The following is a 25,144-nucleotide window of genomic DNA, read 5'->3' as shown; positions in this document are numbered from 1 at the left end:
GCAGCACACATCGTCAGTTCTGTCCTTTTCCCCCTGCAGATTGCCTGTGTCCACTTACCCATGCCTTGTGCTTTAGCTAATGAACAACAGGCATTCACTCGCTCACTCCTAGTCCTTACCCTCCCAGGCAACATGACGTTGTGGCTGAATGAAAGTCGTTTAAAGCAGGTTAGGGTTTGGTTAGAATTACAACGTGACTTTTTGAAACACATAAGGTCTAAATAATAAAACCACCACAGGTAGGACATCACAGTGAATGAAATGTTCCATACACTCGTTTGAATGCCCCCCCCCCCACCCCCCAAAAAATATATATAATTCTGCCTTACTCAGGACAACACAGGTGTTAATTGCAGACAACGTCAGCCATTTCTTAAAGCTGCGGACGCTGCCATCATGTAAGTGACATTTCGTTTTTGTTCACTCAGTAAGGGAACTGCCCCCCCCAGCTGTGTGAAGGCCTGACGGTGCACTTAGCTGAAGAAAAGGATAGGTGTGAAACAGAAGGGGATTGTGATTTCCAGCAATACAGACTGATCTGTGTCCCAAATGGCACCCTATTCCCTACATAGTGCACTACTTTTGACCAGGGACCATAGGACTCTAAATAGGGAATAGGGTGCTATTTGGAATGCAGACTTAGACGCTTGAAGTCCTGCTGCTGATTCCTACATTGTAAATTAGGAAAAGCAGCAACCACACCTCAGGAAGGAATCACCTCAGGAAGGAATCACCTCAGGAAGGAATCACCTCAGGAAGGAATCACCTCAGGAAGGAATCACCTCAGGAAGGAAACACCTCGTGGAAGGAAACCCCTCGTGGAAGGAAACCCCTCGTGGAAGGAAACCCCTCGTGGAAGTGTGTATTAAATACCCACTGGGCAAAAACTGGTTTAATCAATGTTGTTTCCAAGTCACTTCAACCAAAAACATGTATGTGATGACGTTGAATCAACGTGGAAAACTGATTGGATTTGCAAAAAGTCATCAACGTAAGAGGATTTCATATTTTTTTTTTGAACCTAAATCCAATGACATGGTTGATTTCACGTTGAATTCACGTTAGGTGACAACTCGACCAAATGTAAATCAAAACTAGACGTTGAACTGACGTCTGTGCCCAGTGGGGGGAGAGTTCACCCAAATTGCAAATCTCATTTTATGGCTATAGAAAGTAGTTTGTGGACCCAGAGAGATAGCCGCGCATTGGTGTTCACTTCGAATTCTCAAGTAGTACTTTATAGTGTTTCATTTGTCCAGTCGTTTTGGGCCTTGAGAGACGGATTGGGTTTAGCATTTAGATGGTGAATTCATTCATCGTTCTAATTGCTCTGTTTATCAGGGCTGATAATTGCAAATTGACTGAAATGAAGCATTATGCGGATACTGCAAGTTTTAGTGCATCACATTACTGGTGTTTGCATACCTCACTCTCTCCAAAGCAGCGATTCAGTTTCCAAATGTCAGAGGACAGACATAATGTATGGGTTTACTGTGGCGGGCTAGATGGATATACTTTCTCTCTGTGGATGAGTTGTATCAGAACTAACCCCTAACCCCTAGAAGCTTTACGCTGCAATCTTCCCCTACCCCCCTTCTCCCTCCCAAAAGAGTCAGCTACAAATTCCTCAACCCCCCAAAAAATGAGGTTGATTGAGTCAGCGTCTCCGTGTTTGAAATTCAGCGTTCCCCCTGATTGCCGGGAGCTGGAAAATACAAAAAACTAGACAAATCTGGTGCGTCTGCACTCTGTGCTTCCGAGAGAAAGAAGAGGAGGAGACGATAGAGCGGGGTTAGTTTACTGCAGAGATGCAAGATAAATAGGACAGGAGATGGACAGTGGCAGACAACATTGCCAGGGGGAGACGATGAACACAGAGCCATCACCCCCGCACTTCAGAGATCGGAACCCTTGCTTATTGTCTCATCTCTGGGGAGACATTTATCCATCCTGCCCTCTATGCTACACCAGCTGATCAAAGCAATGACACGTGTTGCTGTTCGCTGCCATTCAGCGATGCCGTGTCGGAATCCTTGGTGGTTGGTGATAAAGCACATGGATGACCTTGATAGAGAATGACTGACATGAAATTAGAAACTGTATGGACTAACTGACGCGGACTAATCCACAAAGGCCATTATTTTATATAAATGCGAAGACGTTATAATGGTTCGTATAGGAAATTAGTCTGGCTCTGGACTGCCCCATGGCAGTAGTTAGTCGGCTGGTGGGAAACTGCTTTTTCAAGGTGCTTGTCTGCATCTCAAAGTGACCCATAAAAGCCGGTGGCTCTTCTGTGGAGCACTTTTGAGTAATTATCGAGCTCTTGTCAAAATCACATTTTTAAAAGCTCCCTCTTGATTGCAGCGGGAACTTTGGAGTCTAAGTGGTCCTTTTCACTGAACTTTGTACCCAAAAAAGTCTAAGCACCTGAGTGGAGTGTGTTTGCGTTTAATTGACAGTTATTCATTGGGGTTGACGATTCCTGAAATTTCAGATGTATGACAGAAATAAAAAGTGTAATTTTGATGTTGTTGTAGACCGTAGAGGTCAGACATTGTCATTGCTCTCCTGAAAAATATAAATATTTATATGATATTTCACATGATATTTATATGATTGATCAAATAAAATTAAAATTGTATTTGTCTCATGCACCGAATACAACAGGTGTAGACCTTACAGTGAAATGCTTACAAGCCCTTAAACAACAATGCAAATAATTGTTAAGTAATCAATAGATAAGTACAAAATAAAAGCAGTAAAATAACAGTAAAAATATCAGTGGCGAGGCTATATACAGGGTGTACAGGTACAGAGTCAATATACAGGGGGTACAGGTACAGAGTCAATATACAGGCTATATACAGGGGGTACAGGTACAGAGTCAATATACAGGCTATATACAGGGGGTACAGGTACAGAGTCAATATACAGGCTATATACAGGGGGTACAGGTACAGAGTCAATATACAGGCTATATACAGGGGGTACAGGTACAGAGTCAATGTGCTGGGGCACCGGTTTGTCCAGGTAATTTAGTAATATGTACATGTAGGTATAGTTAATGATATTTATAATATGATATTTATAAGGGAATAAAATTTGACATGAATAACAAATCATGTTTTTTCCTTTTCGTGCACATTTGGCATCGCAGGCTCCATGATGAGCTTAAGGGGTAACATTTGATCGCAAAAGATGACAACAGCTGTTAACCACTTGAACCAGCACAGTTCTTTAAATCCAAGCCACTGTACATAAATAGGTCCCTGGGACTAAGTAGATCATGTAATTTCACTTCATATGCTTTGACCTACACAAGTGTGTGGCAAATAAAGACTGCTTGATGCCATCGTTTCTACGTTCTGTGTTCTCGCTCTAGATTTGGATGATCCCATCGTAACCGTCCACCAGAGCATCGGGGAGGCTAAGGAGCAGTTCTACTACGAGAGGACGGTGTTCCTGCGCTGCATGGCTAACTCCAACCCGCCAGTGCGCTACAGCTGGAGGCGTGGCCGAGAGTTCCTGTCCCAAGGCTCGGATAAGGGCGTTGAGATCTACGAGCCCTTCTTCACACAAGTAAGCTCAGAGTCCACACCTGCTGCAACAGCTAGATCAGGGGTCTGCAACTTGTGGCCTGTGGGCCAAATCCGTCCCGAGAGCTGCTTTCTTGTGGTCCCACAGACCTATTGGAATCAGGCCCTCAGGATAATTGTTCTGGCCTTCAGGTAATTTGAGTTTGAGACCCCTGAGCTAGATCAAACAACCCGTCCCTCTGATCAGCATTTGAGATATTAAGGAACTCCTAAGTCATTACTTGTTATGCATATTTTAGATGAGATTAAGTGTGTTTACCCCTTTCACAGCATGTGGGATGTCTCCCTTTGGAGCACTTGAATCCCAAATGGGAGGATGTTTTGTGAGGGCAATTTCTGTGACTTGGGTTGAAAAATGTCGTCCGTCTTTTCAAAACATCTCATCTAATCTCTGCTCTTCTTGCAAAGTCATCTCCGTTGACAGGAGAGATAAGAGCATTTTGACAGGGAGTCATATGTCTGACAGTCACAAAGGCCGGTATCGGAAGCAGACGAACTATGACAGAGAAGGGAACAGCTTGGGCTTGCGGTAGCATGAAACTCCCACAACTCCGATGTGCTTGTGATGAGCAGGGGGGAGACGCCATTTCAGGGGCTCGCAGTATATTTCTACTCACACACACACAGGCAGACATTAGGACCTCATTTTTCCGGTAGACTTCACATGTTGTGCCATCCTCAGCCTAGTAATGCCCTCTTGAGTTTTAAAGAGATTCTCCGGTACTTTTTAGCCAGTAGTTCTGAAAGTAGCGCCCACGAGCCGAAAGTGGTCCCCGAAAATTGCGTACTACGTAACATGTGGCTTTATGTGCATCATTGCTCTCTCTCTCTCTCTCTCTCTCTCTCTCTCTCTCTCTCTCTCTCTCTCTCTCTCTCTCTCTCTCTCTCTCTCTCTCTCTCTCTCTCTCTCTCTCTCTCTCTCTCTCTCTCTCTCTCTCTCTCTCTCTCTCTCTGTAAAGCTCTACTGTGTGTGCGTCTTGCTTGAAGGTCATTGGCTGAAACTCGAATTGCTAGGGTGCTGGGGAAAATGTAAATGTAGGGAAAATGGCGTCGCACAGCTTCCAAAAAACAGTCGCTTTCAAACAAGTGATTTTGAGAATAATTGAGGTAAGACAGTAATTCTGCTCATGTATGAACTACACATTGACACATCCAGCCCAAAGCGGGAGGTTGAACCCGTTACACTCCTGGGAATTGGCCTATATGGATAGGGCTAAATTGAAATGTTTCTTACAGAATAAATATGAAAAGCATATGCATAACCATGGTAGCAATTGAAAGGGAATAATTTGGAGATGATGGGAAATGTATTAGTCCAAAATTGTGGGCACAACAGTTCACCTGACACAAGACTGAATCCAAACATTACACTGTTGATTTTATTTGAGTCCTCTAACTCAAACCCATTTTTTTTGTCTAACTGGTGTCTCCAATGCACTGTAATTTCAATGCACTTTTATGACTTTTTTTTTTTGTCACTTAGCAGACGCTCTTATCCAGAGCGACTTACATGAGCAATTAGGGTTAAGTGCCTTGCTCAAGGGCACATCGACAGATCTTTCACCTAGTCGGCTCGGGGATTAGAACCAGCGACCTTTCGGTTACTGGCACAACGCTCTTAACCACTAAGCTACCTGCCGCCCCGGCAAAGAAGAGTCTTCAACTACATATAAGGTGCTTTTTGTGAGCTCTCCTAGCTGTGCCGTTGAGGAACTAGAGCAAGCACACCAGTAGTTGTTTTGTTTGGAACACAGCCCTGCATCCCCGCCATCACACAATTACTGTGATTACACAAAAACGGTCTATTATAAATCGCAATCTGGGTCAGGTGGGCATAATTTGGAAGCCTGTTCTATTGCCAACATGATCAGCTAAGTTATAAAATACGATATTAGTGTTAGGCTTTCACAATGCAATTCAAGGAAACTGATCATCATTTTGGTGCGCATAGTTCAGTCATGAGTGCATTCAGGTGCGTGTGCCGCGGCAACTTTTCTTCACAATAGACAAACGGGCTCATTCTGTTCAGCACAACCCAGGGTATGATGCCATGTCATCTTCAAACATTGTCAACGTTTATGATCACTATGTGTATTACATGAGCATTATGATATGGAAATGTTAAATGCACGTTTGGACTCACTGTGTTTGGCTGACTTGTATGACATCAAAGTGGTATTTATTATAATCTTAATTTACAGCGTTTCCCTCACTCAGACAACAAAACATTTGCAAAAGTTGCCAAATTAGCGGGAAGGAACGGCTCAGAACGGCTGTCAGTCAAAACCCATACTTCGCTGTGAAGCGCGGTGCCAGAGCTCTGATGTCATGGATAGGATGTTGCTGTACAGCCACTGCGTTTGTCAGTGCCCAAATCTGCCATTTTCAACCCGTATACGAGTACGAGCGTAAAGGGTTAAAAAATACTTACTAGTCGCCAAAGTACTGGAGCATGCCTTTTAATTAAGAATATACGGAACATAAACATATTGGAGGTATGTGCAACAAAGATGGAGGTATACACGAAAGCAGACAAAACAGTTGTTGGTAAAATAATTAATGTGTATTAATAGCGCATGTATGCATCTTGACATTCGTTCCAAGAGCACCGTTTCAAGCACATCCAAATAGACAGCTAATGAACTTCATGAATTGGAAAGCTTGGTGTAAAGATAATACTCCTCCTTTGATGACTGGAATGAGCTCATTGTTGAAGCGCTGCCAAGGAAGCTCTTTGATGAGGGCGAGATGAAGAGACGAGGTCAATACCACTGCTATCTTACCCTTTTTGTAAGACACATTAAGTGCGACAGGCCTGGGCAAGGCGGTGCAGCACAAAGTCGGTGCAACACTGTGTTTCTTTCCGAGTTGCAGGGGGAGACCAAGATTCTAAAGCTGAAGAACCTTCGACCTCAGGATTACGCCAACTACAGCTGCATCGCCTCGGTCCGGAGTGTGTGCGGCATTGCCGACAAGAATGTCCTCTTCAAACTCTCCAACAAAACAGGTAAAGCTTTGGGGCGGCTGAGAACCCTGCTTCGTGTTGTTTAGCAATCAAACTTCAAGGATCCACCGATTCCACCATAAATAGCGATAAGCAATCATTGTCTCTCTTAATTTCAGTCAATTCTCCCCGGCTTTGTCCAAAACTTCTCCATTACAGAAAGTAAATATGCAGCAAGGAGACAGGTGTCTCAATTTACAACCAAATGAAGCGACTGTAATTTATAAAGGACTGCAGGTACTTGACACTAGAAACACAATTTGCGACTAGAAGAGGTTCGGGGCCACTTGATTAGGCCCCATCCTTCCTCATCAGATTTAGCACAGATTTAGATTTGGTTGCGTAATGTCAGTTGTACTCTCCGTTGGCCAGATGTCTCACGCCTACTAACCCTAACTCTACTTTAACCCCTGATTGCTCTCAAAGTCCCCCCAGGGGACACCTCCATTGATGTTCCGTGGTTATATATTCCATATTCCTAAGTAAATGCCCCGTGGCCCCCTAGCGCTGCTCTGTGGCTCCCTCGACGCCTGTCGTTGTTCCTTTAGGAAATACATTACGGATGGGAACCGTGTAGGTTGGTCCTTCTCCGATCTGCATTTTTCCTCTATGATGTTTCAGTCACACATAAGACCAATAATGATAAAGGTCCCAATACACTGCCCTGCAGGTTTCCTGCTCTGGCCCTTTCCGCCGCAACCCGCATTGATTGGACTTACAGTGTATGTCAGCGGGCTAGCTTATGCCATGCTCGTAAAGACATGTATCCCACTGCTAGGAATGGAGAAGCCATGTGCCTATGGTTATCCCAGCCAACATATTTGGTTTTGTTAGCAGTTTGTGTTATTCTTATTCTTCGACAACACAGACCCCAAAGCAAATCAGCGGGAGAAAAATATATTTATTCAAAGTGAACAAATCCTAGTTGTTATGCTGGAAAGTGGATGGGAGATGTTAATTCTTCCCCGTTCTCATTGTTTCTCCACAGAACAAAGAGACAGGATGTAGTTTAGACCCAAGCCTGTGGTTGACCAATTAGAATTCATTGCAGTAAAATTGGGCCAATGGCCAAAATACAAAGTATCCCATTTCAGCTTCAATGTATAGATAATTTGGATAAATGAGAACTTGCCACACATGGCTATGAGTCCCGGACTGGAACCACTACACAGATTCTAAACAGATGTTGAACTGAAAAACAACTAGTTCCATTGCTCTTTTAGTTCTCTATTACAGAAAAACCAATAGTTCCATTGATCTCTAGTTCTCTTGATCTCTAGTTCTCTGCAGTGTATATTTATCTTTGAATATTCTTACAGTTTCTTGGAAGTTGTGGAAACATACGTTTTTGGTTTCCCGTTAGTTCTGGGAACGAAGCCATAAGTTTCCTGACCGGTAAAACTGAACGTTTTTTAAACATTCTGACAACGGAACTGAAAAGGTTCTGAGAACGTTTTACTATGGTTCCCTGAAAGTTTTCCTGGGAGGTTTTATTAACGTTCTGAGAACGGAAATTCTGAGAACATTCTCTAAATGTTGTGAATGTTTTGAATAAAATGTAAAGGTTATTTGGAGATTTTTGAATAACTTCCTTAAATGTCACTGAACGTTTCAATAAGACTTTTAATAACACTGCTAGCTTAGTTTAACTGTTTGAACTCCAAGCATAGATGGGACACGTGGAAATGCATTTCTTAGGCATTAATCATGCAAACATATTTATTTTTTATTGTGACACAGCGTCAGTGAGATTCAAACATATAATCTTCTGTTCTCTATCCATGGAATTAGTCCACTGCGCCAGCAGGATGGAGCTAGCAATCTTTTTTTTTTACTCATACAAAGCTGTTCATTTTAGTCTATTCAAACAGACCCCATTTCAAAGAAACAATCACTCATTAAGATCAGGTGTGACCAATTAGTGGGCGTGGCCAACACACCTGAACACACTTAACAAGATGGAGGTTAGAGAGTTTTGTTGACGCTGAGAACGGAAATGAATACGTTTTTAAATAACGTTCTCTGAACATTACAAACGTTTTCTGAAATTCCCACAGAAGAAAGGTGTTTATTAACGTTATCTGAATGTTCTGAGAACGTTACTTTAAATAGAACCATGAGGAAACCTGTAGGAAACGTTATGCTGAAGTACTGAAATTCCCACAGAACAATTTTCTTTCATAATGTTCTCTGAACTATTTGAGAACATTCCCAATGTCAAACCAGTTGGAGAACGTTCCTAGAACATTTAAATGAAATTAAATGTAACCATGTTTGGACTTTTAGGAAATGTTCTGTTGATTTAATGAAATACCAGGAAAATAACGTTTTTTTTGTCAAGTTCTTTAAATGCGCTGAGAACGTTCCAAAGCCAAGCACCATTCCCAGAACGCTGTGGGAAGGTTATATGCAAAATAACCAGAAGACAACCACGCTCTCACCAAGCTCTAAGAAACGTATGGTTCTCAGAACGTTATGTGCTAGCTGGGTTATGAACTTACACCCTACTACCAACTATATAAAGTGAGGGAAAAAAGTATTTGATCCCCTGCTGATTTTGTACGTTTGCCCACTGACAAAGAAATGATCAGTCTATAATTTTAATGGTAGGTTTATTTGAACAGTGAGAGACAGAATAACAACAACAAAAAATCCAGAAAAACGCATGTCAAAAATGTTATACATTTATTTGCATTTTAATGAGGGAAATAAGTATTTGACCCCCTCTCAATCAGAAAGATTTCTGGCTCCCAGGTGTCTTTTATACAGGTAATGAGCTGAGATTAGGAGCACACAAATCTTGGGTGAGAACCTCCTTCCCTCAGCCAGGGCATTGAAAATGGGTTGTGGGATGGGTATTCCACCATGACAATGACCCAAAACACACGGCCAAGGCAACAAAGGAGTGGCTCAAGAAGAAGCACATTAAGGTCCTGGAGTGGCCTAGCCAGTCTCCAGACCATAATCCCATAGAAAATCTGTGGAGGGAGCTGAAGGTTCGAGTTGCCAAACGTCAGCCTCGAAACCTTAATGACTTGGAGAAGATCTGCAAAGAGGAGTGGGACAAAATCCCTCCTGAGATGTGTGCAAACCTGGTGGCCAACTACAAGAAACATCTGACCTCTGTGATTGCCAACAAGGGTTTTGCCACCAAGTACTAAGTCATGTTTTGCAGAGGGTTCAAATACTCATTTCCCTCATTAAAATGCAAATCAATGTATAACATTTTTGACATGCGTTTTTCTGGATTTTTTTGTTGTTATTCTGTCTCTCACTGTTCAAATAAACCTACCATTAAAAATATAGACTGATCATTTCTTTGTCAGTGGGCAAACGTACAAAATCAGCAGGGGATCAAATACTTTTTTCCCTCACTGTAGCTACACTATAGAACACTATATAGCTACACTATAGAACCTATAGAACACTATATAGCTACACTATAGAACACTATATAGCTACACTATAGAACCTATAGAACACTATATAGCTACACTATAGAACCTATAGAACCAACTATATAGCTACACTATAGAACACTATAGAACACTATATAGCTACACTATAGAACCTATAGAACCAACTATATAGCTACACTATAGAACACTATAGAACCTATAGAACACTATATAGCTACACTATAGAACACTATATAGCTACACTATAGAACCAATAGAACACTATATAGCTACACTATAGAACCTATAGAACACTATATAGCTACACTATAGAACCTATAGAACCAACTATATAGCTACACTATAGAACACTATAGAACCTATAGAACCTATAGAACCAACTATATAGCTACACTATAGAACCTATAGAACCAACTATATAGCTACACTATAGAACCTATAGAACCAACTATATAGCTACACTATAGAACCTATAGAACCAACTATATAGCTACACTATAGAACCTATAGAACACTATATAGCTACACTATAGAACACTATAGCTACACTATATAACCTATAGAACACTATATAGCTACACTATAGAACACTATAGAACACTATATAGCTACACTATAGAACCTATAGAACACTATATAGCTACACTATAGAACACTATAGAACACTATATAGCTACACTATAGAACACTATAGAACACTATATAGCTACACTCTAGAACACTATAGACCCTATAGAACACTATATAGCTACACTATAGAACCTATAGAACACTATATAGCTACACTATAGAACCTATAGAACACTATATAGCTACACTATAGAACACTATATAACCTATAGAACACTATATAGCTACACTATAGAACCTATAGAACACTATATAGCTACACTATAGAACACTATAGAACCTATAGAACACTATATAGCTACACTATAGAACACTATAGAACCTATAGAACACTATATAGCTACACTATAGAACCTATAGAACACTATATAGCTACACTATAGAACACTATAGAACCTATAGAACACTATATAGCTACACTATAGAACACTATAGAACCTATAGAACACTATATAGCTACACTATAGAACACTATATAACCTATAGAACACTATATAGCTACACTATAGAACCTATAGAACACTATATAGCTACACTATAGAACACTATATAACCTATAGAACACTATATAGCTACACTATAGAACCTATAGAACACTATATAGCTACACTATAGAACACTATAGAACCTATAGAACACTATATAGCTACACTATAGAACCTATATAACCAACTATATAGCTACACTATAGAACCTATAGAACACTATATAGCTACACTATAGAACCTATAGAACACTATATAGCTACACTATAGAACACTATAGAACCTATAGAACACTATATAGCTACACTATAGAACCTATAGAACACTGTATAGCTACACTATAGAACACTATATAGCTACACTGTAGAACCTATAGAACACTATATAGCTACACTATAGAACCTATACAACATTATATAGCTACACTATAGAACACTATAGAACCTATAGAACCAACTATATAGCTACACTATAGAACCTATATAACCAACTATATAGCTACACTATAGAACCTATAGAACACTATATAGCTACACTATAGAACCTATAGAACACTATATAGCTACACTATAGAACCTATAGAACACTATATAGCTACACTATAGAACACTATATAGCTACACTATAGAACACTATATAGCTACACTATATAACCTATAGAACACTATATAGCTACACTATAGAACCTATATAACCAACTATATAGCTACACTATAGAACCTATAGAAAACTACATAGCTACACTATAGAACCTATAGAACACTATATAGCTACACTATAGAACCTATAGAACACTATATAGCTACACTATAGAACCTATAGAACACTATATAGCTACACTATAGAACCTATAGAACACTATATAGCTACACTATAGAACACTATATAACACTATATAGCTACACTATAGAACCTATAGAACACTATATAGCTACACTATAGAACACTATAGAACACTATATAGCTACACTATAGAACCTATATAACCAACTATATAGCTACACTATAGAACCTATAGAAAACTACATAGCTACACTATAGAACCTATAGAACACTATATAGCTACACTATAGAACCTATAGAACACTATATAGCTACACTATAGAACCTATAGAACACTATATAGCTACACTATAGAACCTATAGAACACTATATAGCTACACTATAGAACACTATAGAACACTATATAGCTACACTATAGAACCTATAGAACACTATATAGCTACACTATATAACCTATATAACCAACTATATAGCTACACTATAGAACCTATAGAACCAACTATATAGCTACACTATAGAACACTATATAGCTACACTATAGAACCTATAGAACCAACTATATAGCTACACTATAGAACACTATATAGCTACACTATAGAACACTATATAGCTACACTATAGAACCTATAGAACACTATATAGCTACACTATAGAACACTATATAGCTACACTATAGAACACTATATAGCTACACTATAGAACACTATATAGCTACACTATAGAACACTATATAGCTACACTATAGAACCTATAGAACCAACTATATAGCTACACTATAGAACACTATAGAACCAACTATATAGCTACACTATAGAACACTATATAGCTACACTATAGAACACTATATAGCTACACTATAGAACCTATAGAACAATATATAGCTACACTATAGAACCTATAGAACCAAATATATAGCTACACTATAGAACACTATAGAACCAACTATATAGCTACACTATAGAACACTATATAGCTACACTATAGAACCAAATGTCAACTAGTAAGGGAATAGGATATTGGTTTTCAGGAAACAGAAAAATCATATAAGTGACTTTCTATCAGATTGGACCTTGTGACAAAGGTACCATTGCAGAGCATCATTAAGAGGTAAATACTACTCAGTTTACAGCAGCTACAGTATCTAATGACTTGTTTGTTGACTACTGACACATTTCTCATGGACGGAGGTACGTAACAGACAGTATCGTAATGTCTGTCAACAGACTGAGATGTGACAAATACCGAGGAACGGTGCGCTGATTTATCATCACTGATTATTTGTACAGATCACAAATTGCACAGTTGTGCGCGTTTTAATTTTGAAGGGAGGGGGACGTTTGGCCCGTAGACTTGCCCGAAACACGTAGCGAGATAGGGGTGGAGCTACCTCCACTCATTCTAGTTTCACTTCTCATACCGCTCATAAGAACCTAATTGAGTAGCTGGTGGGTGATTTTAATTCAGGGTTTCCGAGATTACCTATTGACTTTGACACAGACAAATAAAATGTAAACAATCAGATAAAAAAAAAAAAAAAAATCCACCTTATGGAACAGCGGGGACTGTGAAGAGACACACACCGGTACAGACACACGCATACACACACAAACGCTAGCACACGCACTCTACACACACGTACATTGTAATATTGTTGTATGGTGGTATTATACATTTTGCATTGTAGATATGTAGTGGTGTAATAATGTTATATGATGTACTGTTTTATCTTTTGTTTTATATGTAATGTAAGTGCCTTAATGTGTTTGGACCCCAGGAAGAGTAGCTGCTGCCTTGGCAACAGCTAATGGGGATCCATAATAAATACAAATACAAATATAATGCATTCTATTTTAATCCTGTGGTTTCAGCATCCCCCACCATTAAGCTGCTGGTGGAGGACCCCATCGTGGTGAACCCTGGGCAGACCGTGACCCTGGTGTGCGTGACCTCCGGCGGTGACCCCACGCCCACACTCACCTGGGTGCACAACACTGACGAGCTGCCCAAGAAGAGCGTCCTTAATGGAGGGACCCTCACGCTGCCCGCCATCTCCACAGAGGAAGCAGGCGTCTACAGCTGTGTGGCCAGCAACAACGTGGGAAACCCGGCTAAGAAGTCTACCACCATTGTGGTCCGAGGTAAGACCCGGGAGGTGTAGGTTAATAGGTGGATCCTGGATAAGCCCTCAGTTATTACCATTGATACCGGACGAGCCCCCAAAACATTACCAAAACATTTAGGTAGCCTAAGGAAAAGCCTGTTTGGACTCTTAAGTCGGAAAACAGCAGCTAGGATGATCCAGGGGCCAAACTTTTACGTCATTCACACATTGTGCACATCTTCCATTGACCTCAAACACTGAAGTTACATGCACACATATCTCAAGTTAGAATTCAGGCCTTAGTGAATTACCCAAGGTAGTATCCATTCTACAAGGTCATATCAGATGTGTATTGTTTAATTTAATGTGTGAAGAATGCTTGGAAGCTGGTGTATTTGGACCAGATATCAGCAGCTAAAAGCCTTGCCACTGGGCTGTGTGTGTTTGATTCCCCGCTAAAAGCCTTGCCACTGGGCTGTGTGTGTTTGATTCCCAGCTAAAAGCCTTGCCACTGGGCTGTGTGTGTTTGATTCCCAGCTAAAAGCCTTGCCACTGGGCTGTGTGTGTTTGATTCCCAGCTAAAAGCCTTGCCACTGGGCTGTGTGTGTTTGATTCCCAGCTAAAAGCCTTGCCACTGGGCTGTGTGTGTTTGATTCCCAGCTAAAAGCCTTGCCACTGGGCTGTGTGTGTTTGATTCCCAGCTAAAAGCCTTGCCACTGGGCTGTGTGTGTTTGATTCCCAGCTAAAAGCCTTGCCACTGGGCTGTGTGTGATTGATTCCCAGCTAAAAGCCTTGCCACTGGGCTGTGTGTGTTTGATTCCCAGCTAAAAGCCTTGCCACTGGGCTGTGTGTGTTTGATTCCCAGCTAAAAGCCTTGCCACTGGGCTGTGTGTGTTTGATTCCCAGCTAAAAGCCTTGCCACTGGGCTGTGTGTGTTTGATTCCCAGCTAAAAGCCTTGCCACTGGGCTGTGTGTGTTTGATTCCCAGCTAAAAGCCTTGCCACTGGGCTGTGTGTGTTTGATTCCCAGCTAAAAGCCTTGCCACTGGGCTGTGTGTGATTGATTCCCAGCTAAAAGCCTTGCCACTGGGCTGTGTGTGTTTGATTCCCAGCTAAAAGCCTTGCCACTGGGCTGTGTGTGTTTGATTCCCAGCTAAAAGCCTTGCCACTGGGCTGTGTGTGTTTGATTCCCAGCTAAAAGCCTTGCCACTGGGCTGTGTGTGTTTGATTCCCAGCTAAAAGCCTTGCCACTGGGCTGTGTGTGTTTGATTCCCAGCTAAAAGCCTTGCCACTGGGCTGTGTGTGTAATCAGTGAACAACTATCTGGAACAGGGATATAACAGCCCTCGGGACGAATGAGGAAGATGAACACAGGCTTACTGTTTGGCGCTCCCAGTACCAGTAGTGCTGCTCCCAGTGGTGCTCCCAGTGGTGCTCCCAGTAGTGTAGTGCTGCCAGTGGTGCTCCCAGTGGTGCTTCCAGTAGTGTGGTGCTCCCAGTAGTGTAGTGCTCCCAGTGGTGCTCCCAGTAGTGCTCCCAGTGGTGTAGTGGTGTAGTGCTCCCAGTAGTGTAGTGCTCCCAGTGGTGCTCCCAGTGGTGCTCCAAGTAGTGTAGTGCTCCCAGTAGTGTAGTGCTCCCAGTGGTGCTCCCAGTAGTGTGGTGCTCCCAGTGGTGTAGTGGTGTAGTGCTCCCTGTAGTGTAGTGCTCCCAGTGGTGCTCCCAGTAGTGTAGTGCTCCCAGTGGTGCTCCCAGTAGTGTGGTGCTCCCAGTAGTGTAGTGCTCCCAGTGGTGCTCCCAGTAGTGTGGTGCTCCCAGTAGTGCTCCCAGTAGTGTAGTGCTCCCAGTAGTGTAGTGCTGCCAGTAGTGCTCCCAGTGGTGCTCACAGTAGTGTAGTGCTCCCAGTGGTGCTCCCAGTAGTGTAGTGCTGCCAGTGGTGCTCCCAGTAGTGTAGTGCTCCCAGTAGTGTAGTGCTCCCAGTGGTGCTCCCAGTAGTGCTCCCAGTGGTGCTCCCAGTAGTGCTCCCAGTGGTGCTCCCAGTAGTGTAGTGCTCCCAGTAGTGTGGTGCTCCCAGTAGTGTGGTGCTCCCAGTAGTGCTCCCAGTAGTGTAGTGCTCCCAGTGGTGCTCCCAGTAGTGTAGTGCTGCCAGTGGTGCTCCCAGTAGTGTAGTGCTCCCAGTGGTGCTCCCAGTAGTGTAGTGCTGCCAGTGGTGCTCCCAGTAGTGTAGTGCTCCCAGTGGTGCTCCCAGTAGTGTAGTGCTCCCAGTGGTGCTCCCAGTAGTGTAGTGCTCCCAGTGGTGCTCCCAGTAGTGTAGTGCTGCCAGTGGTGCTCCCAGTAGTGTAGTGCTCCCAGTGGTGCTCCCAGTAGTGTAGTGCTCCCAGTGGTGCACTTTATTGTGGCTGTATAGGAAAAGACAACGTCTCGACCAGGCACGCTCTTTTATTGATTCCTAAGTAATGATGTTTTTTACCCCGGCTCCTGTGATATACTGTTGGATGTTTGTGATGCTACTTTACCTCCTGAAATGGACTAGAAAGACTCATTCAACAGAGGAGAGCAAACCTTCTACATTATAACCCACCCACCCCTTTCTTTTGCCTCAGACAAGCACCCACTCAGACTCCATCTAGAAGAAGCTGTGAGTCCTATTCTAATGGGGCTGGACCATATGTGATCTATCGTGGCTTGCTACATCAATGGTTTACATTAATACGTTTAATACGGTCATTAGTACGATCTAACGTTCATTTCGCTTCATGCGCCTTTAATCATCTTTCTGTCATCAAACAACGTTTCTAGACAGCCAGCTAACAGAATTGCGTTTACCTGCCCCAAAAAGTAATTTTCATTCCACGTGAGGCTCAGATGAAACTGTAACTTGCTGGGGCCAATGCTGCTGCAGCTATTGCATCTTATTTCACAGTCACGCTCCCTCTCCAAAGTGGATCGTCTGTGCGCAGAAATCTGCTGGCACCTCGGGACGTATATAAGCTGCAGGTTTTGAGAGGAGATCCGTTTATGTCTGTGGAGTCAGTGGTGTCAGTCTTTGGCTCTGACAGCACACTAAGTCGGATAACTGAAAGCTCCACATTTGCATTGGGAAGGAGGAGAGAGCGTGTGTGTGTATGTGTGTGAGAGGAGCGGTGGTTAGTTAGGGTAAGTCAAATGTTTTGCCAAGGCAGGAGATCAGTCTGTTGAGAGGGCTAGAGGCAGCTCAGGCCAGGGTGGTAAAAGACCCGGCTCAGGCTATACTCAGCTAGAGAGACCAGGGTCGTAGAAGACCCAAAGGGAAAGGCAATACTGACTCCACACTCTCAGCATTTCTGGTCCCCTACAGAGAAAGAAACCTGTCCATCCATTCCATTCCAAGTATTGTTTGGTTCTTTGTGGCAAGATTGTGACTCTTAGTCTGTAAAAACCTCCAGCGATGTTGAATACTGGAGTGGGATGTCTAGGAAGTGTTCAAATCCGATACACTTTGTATTAGTTCTCAACGTACTATATGATCATTACATCACAGAATTGGTGTTCCAGTGTAACCCCCATGATATGTCAACATAAGACCGACAGAACTCATATTGTTGTTATTCACCAAACGAAGGAGATTACAAAGTCGCCACAGCCGTGTTTTTCTGCCACTTTGCAGACTCTTGCAAAAATGGTTGAAGAGAAGTCAACTGTCTCCCTGATCCTTTATCAAAGTTCTTTTACACGGGTTTCAAGGATGACCAAAAATAACAGAGAACTCATCAGACAATAACCTTGATACGCTCTGTGCAGCCACTCTGATGGAAGAGGGGTGGGTTCGTTTAAACTGCTTCTCCCAGAGAAGACATCCAGCCTCCAGTGACTTGGAGAGACGTTTACAAGCTCTGCCATGATGCCCTGCAGCACAGATGGCAGAATCTCATTTGTGGTGGGTTGAGGCAAGGATGGAGGATAGGCCCAACTGAGAAAGCTATATTACAGCTGTAGTGGGGGATTGCACTTCAAGTAATCTCACTGTCCTCCTGCCTGCCACTTTACTCTGGGCCCACTTACATTGGGCCTCAATGGTCTTTTCAGTAGTGATCTGTCATTGTACGCTGGGAAAACACAAGAAAGGACAAAAACATTGGACGATTGCATTGTGGGAGAGTTACTGAGGTTAATGGAAGTTTATGATGTTTAGTAATAATAGTTACAGTATGTGATTCAGGGGTGCCATTTTGGGTACCTTGGCATTGGAGAAAAGGACTGAGGAGAGGAAAGGAAAAAGAGATGAAAGGGATGATCCTCTAAAGAAAGACAAATAAAGCAGTGGCTCGAAAGATGCGTGCACTGTGAAGAAGGGACAAACTGTTGGGTGTTTCTGAGAGTGGGGGGGGGGTGGACGTTGTAAAATCCAGCTTCCCATCGCATCCTGCTTGGAGTAAACTGTCAGGTATACCCTCAGCAATGATGAGACGTTCCCCTGACAACATCATCAATAACTTTAGCTATCGTAATACAACCGGACGGCAAAACACATTGTATATCTTGAGAGGGGCCATTCAGTACTTCGGTGCTATTGAAGGCGTTCAGCAGACGACAGTGCAGGAGGAAAGTTACCTGACTCTGTGGTTTATAACTTATTTAGCAGTCAAGGGTGCAGGCAGGCAGAGCCGGGCCGGGGTGAGCTGGGCTTGCTGACCATGCACACTGCCATGAAACTCCCTTTTGATTTATTTACACATCATCTCTACTTGGTCTGTTTCTCCATGAGGCAAACAGAATAGGCAGTTGAGATATATTTTGTTTCTTTTTTTTGTGTGTGTGTGGGGGGGCAAACAGTCCAGTTATACGGCATAGTTTCCTAATTATAATGGGAGTCCTGGGCAGGCAGCAGCGCTGGGGTTTGCCTCAGCAGAAAAGGGCCTGATCAATGGTCTTCTCTGGCTGTCAGTCAGGTGTTATTGATGAGTGGGTTGCTATCGAAGAAACTGTCCTCATTAAAAGCAGGTGGAGGATCAGCCAAAGTGCTCTCTGGTAATGTAATGTTTTTGCAGGGTTCAAGTCAATAATGTTTCTGTACTGTATTTCTCTCTCTCTCTGGGATCTACTGGAGGTCTTAGGGTTTGGGGGTTGGGGCATTTCCTGGCAAATAGGTCGTTATCAATAAAACGTCACAATACGGTGCAGACCGTTCGATTTGGCTGCTGGGGGGGGCAAGAAGACCCCCAGCTCCGCTAAAACCATTGACAACTACGGGCTGTTTTCAAGGGATTGTTAAATAAATGTTATAACTATTTGGTTGTGATATCATCACCTCTTGAAGAGCATAGTCAGAACTACACATTTCCGATTATTCCACATTTAGCGCTATCAGAGTTATACAGCAAGTAGCTGCATGCTTTTCATGATCAGTAAACATCAATTGGTAATGTATTTTCAGATATGTGAGGGTAGCCTGTCCATTTGGCAAGTAGCTAGTTAGCTAGCTAAGCAAACAATATGTGTCATTAGCTTGCTTCATCAGAAATTAGGCTTTTGGAAAAAGCCTGACATCGGCAAGTCCTCGTCCTGGTAGAGTTGTTAAAGTTGACTACCATCATCACCACTATAGATGGCAAACAAATATAGCCATCTAGTTTATCCCCTGAAAGTTAGCTTGTTAACTAGCCATATTGACGTGATCTGTTATTAGCTAGCTAGCCAATTTGATTTGGTCCATCAATCAATGTAGCCAATTCATGTCTGTCAGCACAATGCTGCTCAGTTTATACACTGCCCCCCGTTTATACGCGTGTAAATATTGTACTATAAATTGTGCCTTCCTGTATTATACTTATGCTAAAAGGTTTATTCAATTCTACTGAGCCATTTACTTTATGTTCGTATTCTTATCTTTTATTATTTCTTATTGTTGCATTTTCGAGAAGGAACCTGCAAGTAAGCATTTCGTTGGACGATGTATACCATACGTATCCCGTACATATGACTAATAAAACTTTAAACTTGAAAAGGGGATCATGTTAGCTAACGTCACTAGGTAGGCCAATGTTGGTTGGCGAAATAAGTACATTAGGTCTACTTACCACAATGTTTAGCCAACTGTTCAAAGTTTCTACCGGTAGCATGCAAAGTAAACATGATCATCTAACAGTACATCGGCAAATGCGCCCTTCTGCTGCTTGAAAGGCAGAGCCCACAAAGGATGGGAAATTAACCTAAACCACTCATACTTCCACTCAAATATCCAATTAATGGTGGCCAATATTGAGATATCGTGAGGCTACCCTCACCTATCTGAAATTACATGATCAATTGATGTTTACTGATCATGAAAAGCATGCATTTACTTGCTGTATAACTCTGATGATAGAGCTAAATGTGCGCAATTGTTTTGCATGGAATAGTTAGAAAGGTTTAGTTCTGACTATGCTCTTCAAGAGTTGATGATGTTAAAACCAAATAGTTTTTAAAAAATTTAACAATCTCTTGAAAACGGCACGCAGTTGCCAATGGTTTTGGCAGAGCTGGGGGACTCCTTGACCCCCAGCAGGAAAATCGAATGCTCTGCACCATATTGTGACGTTTTATTGATAACAACATATTGGGTTGTATCAAGGACAATATATTATTTATTTGTCATCCCTGACGAAGGCCATGCAGCCGAAACACGTCGGATTTTTTTAAAATCTTGCTTCTATTGAACATGCCATACTAATAAAGGCATTTAAATTAATTATATGAAGAGTGCCTTGGTCCTCCTTTCTATTTGAATATAAAATATGTTTAAAAAATATATACACTACAGGTCAAAAGTTTTAGAACACCTCATTCAAGGGTTTTTCTTTATTTTTTACTATTTTCTACATTGTAGAATAATAGTGAAGACATCAAAACTATGAAATAACACATCATATATATATAATCATGTAGTAACCAAAAAGGTGTTAAACAAATCAAAATAGATTTTATTTTATCAAATAGCCACCTTGACAGCTTTGCACACTCTTGGCATTCTCTCAACCAGCTTCACCTGGAATGCTTTTCCAACAGTCTTGAAGGAGTTCCCACATATGCTGAGCACTTGTTAGCTGTTTTTCCTTCACTCTGCGGTCTGACTCATCCCAAACCATCTCAATTTGGTTGAGGTCGGGGGATTATGGAGGCCAGGTCATCTGATGCAGCACTCCATCACTCTCCTTCTTGGTAAAACATATTGTATGTTTTGCAAAATCGTAACATATTGTACAAATTGCAATAAGTATATATTGTACGAATTGCAAATCGTATAATATCATACGAATTGTAATTCGTAACATATCATACGAAGTGGATGATGGACATCCACAAATTACTACATACCTACATAACATATCATACTAAAGGGAGTGTCTCATATTTACTTCCAGAATAATACGAAATGCTCAGAGATCAGGTTGGATAACAACTCACTATTGTAGAGACCTCACCACTGTGTAGCCAATACGATGGCAATATGCTGCTTTAAACAGAAGATTAAACAGCGAACATTGCAATAACCGGAATTATGAATTATTAAGCTAAGACTAATTGCATGTAGTACCTTGTGTTGTGTTTTTTAAAAAAGTATTGTCTTAATGTTACTGTCCATTCTGCATAATACCAGTCTTTTAGACTGGGAACGTTAAATGAAAGTCAAGTCAAATAAGTCATCAATGATATGATGATGGTTGTCATTGCAGATAAAGACATCCACGACTTATGTTGTGAAATCACCTTTTTAAAGCAGTGCCTGCCAGTCCCTGTGTCAAACGCATTATCTCTCCCCCTGAATGAATTGTGTAACCCTGCCATTCCATCTCTCCTATACTCATACCTGATGAGCACAGAGTACACTGCAGGCACTTCAGTGGCAGGAAAGAAAGCACTGGGGGACTGTGATTACCATTTGGAAAGAGAGACACGCTGGTTCTGATGCTCTCTCCTCTGCTCTCTCCTCCTCCCATCCCTTCTCCTCTGCTCTCCCCTCCTCCCATCCCTTCTCCTCTGCTCTCCCCTCCTCCCATCCCTTCTCCTCTGCTCTCCCCTCCTCCCATCCCTTCTCCTCTGCTCTCCCCTCCTCCCATCCCTTCTCCTCTGCTCTCCCCTCCTCCCATCCCATCCCTTCTCCTCTGCTCTCCCCTCCTCCCATCCCTTCTCCTCTGCTCTCCCCTCCTCCCATCCCTTCTCCTCTGCTCTCTCCTCCTCCCATCCCTTCTCCTCTGCTCTCCCCTCCTCCCATCCCTTCTCCTCTGCTCTCCCCTCCTCCCATCCCTTCTCCTCTGCTCTCCCCTCCTCCCATCCCTTCTCCTCTGCTCTCCCCTCCTCCCATCCCTTCTCCTCTGCTCTCCCCTCCTCCCATCCCTTCTCCTCTGCTCTCTCCTCCTCCCATCCCTTCTCCTCTGCTCTCTCCTCCTCCCATCCCTTCTCCTCTGCTCTCCCTCCTCCCATCCCTTCTCCTCTGCTCTCCCCTCCTCCCATCCCTTCTCCTCTGCTCTCCCCTCCTCCCATCCCTTCTCCTCTGCTCTCCCCTCCTCCCATCCCTTCTCCTCTGCTCTCCCCTCCTCCCATCCCTTCTCCTCTGCTCTCCCCTCCTCCCATCCCTTCTCCTCTGCTCTCCCCTCCTCCCATCCCTTCTCCTCTGCTCTCCCCTCCTCCCATCCCTTCTCCTCTGCTCTCCCCTCCTCCCATCCCATCCCATCCCTTCTCCTTTGCTTTTCCCTTCCTCCCATCCCTTCTCCCCTCCTCCCATCCCATCCCTTCTCCTCTGCTCTCCCCTCCTCCCATCCCTTCTCCTCTGCTCTCCCCTCCTCCCATCCCTTCTCCTCTGCTCTCTCCTCCTCCCATCCCATCCCTTCTCCTTTGCTCTCCCCTCCTCCCATCCCTTCTCCCCTCCTCCCATCCCATCCCTTCTCCTCTGCTCTCCCCTCCTCACCCACAGCCCTCATTTGCAAGTCATGAAAGGAAATAGGATGCGAGCCAATAAATGATTTAGGAACAAATTTGATGAAGATCTGATTAACATGTTGATTTACATACAGGGCAGCAAATGTAACAGGTTCCTATTGGGAAGGTGGCGGGGGTTCGGTGAGCAGCCAAGTGACACCATTAGGAGGAGGCTGTATAAATAATACCCTCTCTGCCCCCGGTAAAAACGCAGCAGTGTCTCGGGCGGTTCACGGCATGCAGGGGGTCAACTTGACTCACCTTTCGTTGGAGAATTTGCAACTTAATCAATAGCGTAATTGAGCCTGAATGGCTGGAATCTCCTTGGATAAGCACATGATTGGAAATCTAATCCCCTCGCATGAATACAGCCATTATCAAAAGAGCTTTTATATTACTACTTATGAGACGGTGTGAAACGAGGTTAGACGGTAATCTTCACACAGACAGTCTAGGAAAGTAACTTGCGAGGCAGAGAGTCAAGTTACGGCAAGTCCTAGGTTTAATTTCATTTAAATTTGTTAATCTCAACAGAGCTGTTTATCCTGACAATAAACTAACTCTAGCTAGGGGTTAGGGTTAAGGTTAGGAGTTGGGTTAAAGTTAGGGAAAGGGTTAGCTAACATGCTAAGTCGTTGCAAAGTAGCTAAAATGTAGTAACTATTTGCAAAGTTGCTAATTAGATAAAATGCTAAAGTTGTCCGTGATGAGATTTCGAACGCGCAACCTTTGGGTTGCTAAACATTTGCGTAATACGCCGACCAACCACCCTCCTTTCATTTTGACCTTAAGTAACTTTCTGTTTTATGTAACCATAACAAACGTAACATTTCATCCTAATTTGTGTGTCCCGGATGTACGTTTACTATGTTATGTCTAGTCTATGAGACCTGGGGCCTGTTGCACAAAAGTAGAATTAAGACATCCGGGATAAATGACTCAGCTGAGCTCAATGAAGCCAAAACATGTGCGTCCAGGCTTAATTGGTTGCACAAAGACCAAGCCAGGATGAGCAGACACGGATTCATTAAGCCAGGTGAAACCAATCCTGGATAGGTGCGCGCTCACGGCTCACTCAAATAGACCCCGCCACAGATCACAGATTAACTGATTTACCATGGCAACTAGAGCCGCGTACTTTTCCCCGTCGGAAGCACAAATCCTCATGGAGGCATACGAGGAGGTAAAAGATATAATTAAGAAGAAAGGCAACACCGCCACAGTGATAAAGCAAAGAGAAAAAGCGTGGCAAAGTATTGCAGACCGCCTGAATGCGTAAGTAGTGCACAATTACACACTCACCGCTCCGCTGAAACATCACAATTACAATTCAAATATTTAATTCACATCTCCAAAAATGCAGTTGTACTGTAATTATGAAACGGTTAAATTTTTAATTGAAATGCACTGCAGATATGAGTGAAATTGTGTAAAGTAACTCCATCACACTGTATAAAGCTATGATACATTTTTTTGATATTTTTACTGAAAACAAGACAAAAATACCAAGTAATGTTTTGCAGTGTGACTCCATTAAATTGTGTGTGTGTGTGTGTGTGTGTGTGTGTGTGTGTGTGTAGATTAAACATGAACGGGCCAAAACGGACATGGCAGCAGGTCAAAATCAAATACAAGAACATTCTGCAGAATGGTATGGTCCCTGACTAATATTTAACAAAGCACAAGCATATATTGTACCCAGAAGGTGCCTGCTCACACATTGTCTGTACTGTTTTAGCAGTGAAAAGAATACCCACAGACAAGGCACGGGTGGTGGGTCACCAAAGGCTGACCTTACCCCCAGCAGAGGACATGGCCTTGGAGCTAAATAAAGGCAGGCCCGTCTTAGAGGGGATCCCTGGGGAAAGAGACGAGCATAGGTTCCTCCCAAGATGCCACCCGCTTCATTCAAGGTATGTCCTTCCATCTCTACATGGGATACAACCACATTCATATTGAATCAATTTGGACTGTCTGACTTTGGTTTACCTATTGCCTTGCAGTGTCTGGCAGCACTGTGTTCCTGTTAGAGCCACCAGCACAAGCACCAGACGATGCTGATCCAGTGAGTACTCCATCAAAGGCATACTGTAGGCCTGGCATGTCTTGTCTACTAGCTTCAATATGAATCCGATTAAATGTGATAGGGTGAAGGCCCCAGTGCAGCAGCAACAGCACATGATGGAGACGAT

General features: G+C 42.8%; 1 protein-coding gene across 2 annotated transcripts in view; it reads left to right on the top strand.

The window, feature by feature from the left end:
* The window catches only part of LOC121539027 (MAM domain-containing glycosylphosphatidylinositol anchor protein 2-like), a 195,640-nt gene that overhangs the window by 66,901 nt on the left and 103,595 nt on the right, over positions 1–25,144 (top strand). For both annotated transcript variants that reach the window (XM_041847215.2, XM_045206173.1), the window contains exons 4-6: positions 3,386–3,582; positions 6,474–6,606; positions 13,790–14,059. In XM_041847215.2, coding sequence (XP_041703149.1) covers positions 3,386–3,582; positions 6,474–6,606; positions 13,790–14,059 — 600 coding nt within the window. The remainder of the gene's footprint in view (positions 1–3,385; positions 3,583–6,473; positions 6,607–13,789; positions 14,060–25,144) is intronic.

The sequence above is a fragment of the Coregonus clupeaformis genome, chromosome 21, assembly GCF_020615455.1.
Source record: "Coregonus clupeaformis isolate EN_2021a chromosome 21, ASM2061545v1, whole genome shotgun sequence".
NCBI classification, from domain to species: Eukaryota; Metazoa; Chordata; class Actinopteri; order Salmoniformes; family Salmonidae; genus Coregonus; species Coregonus clupeaformis.
The sequence above is the reverse complement of the archived record's forward strand: the minus strand, read 5'-3'. Positions and strand labels throughout refer to the sequence as shown.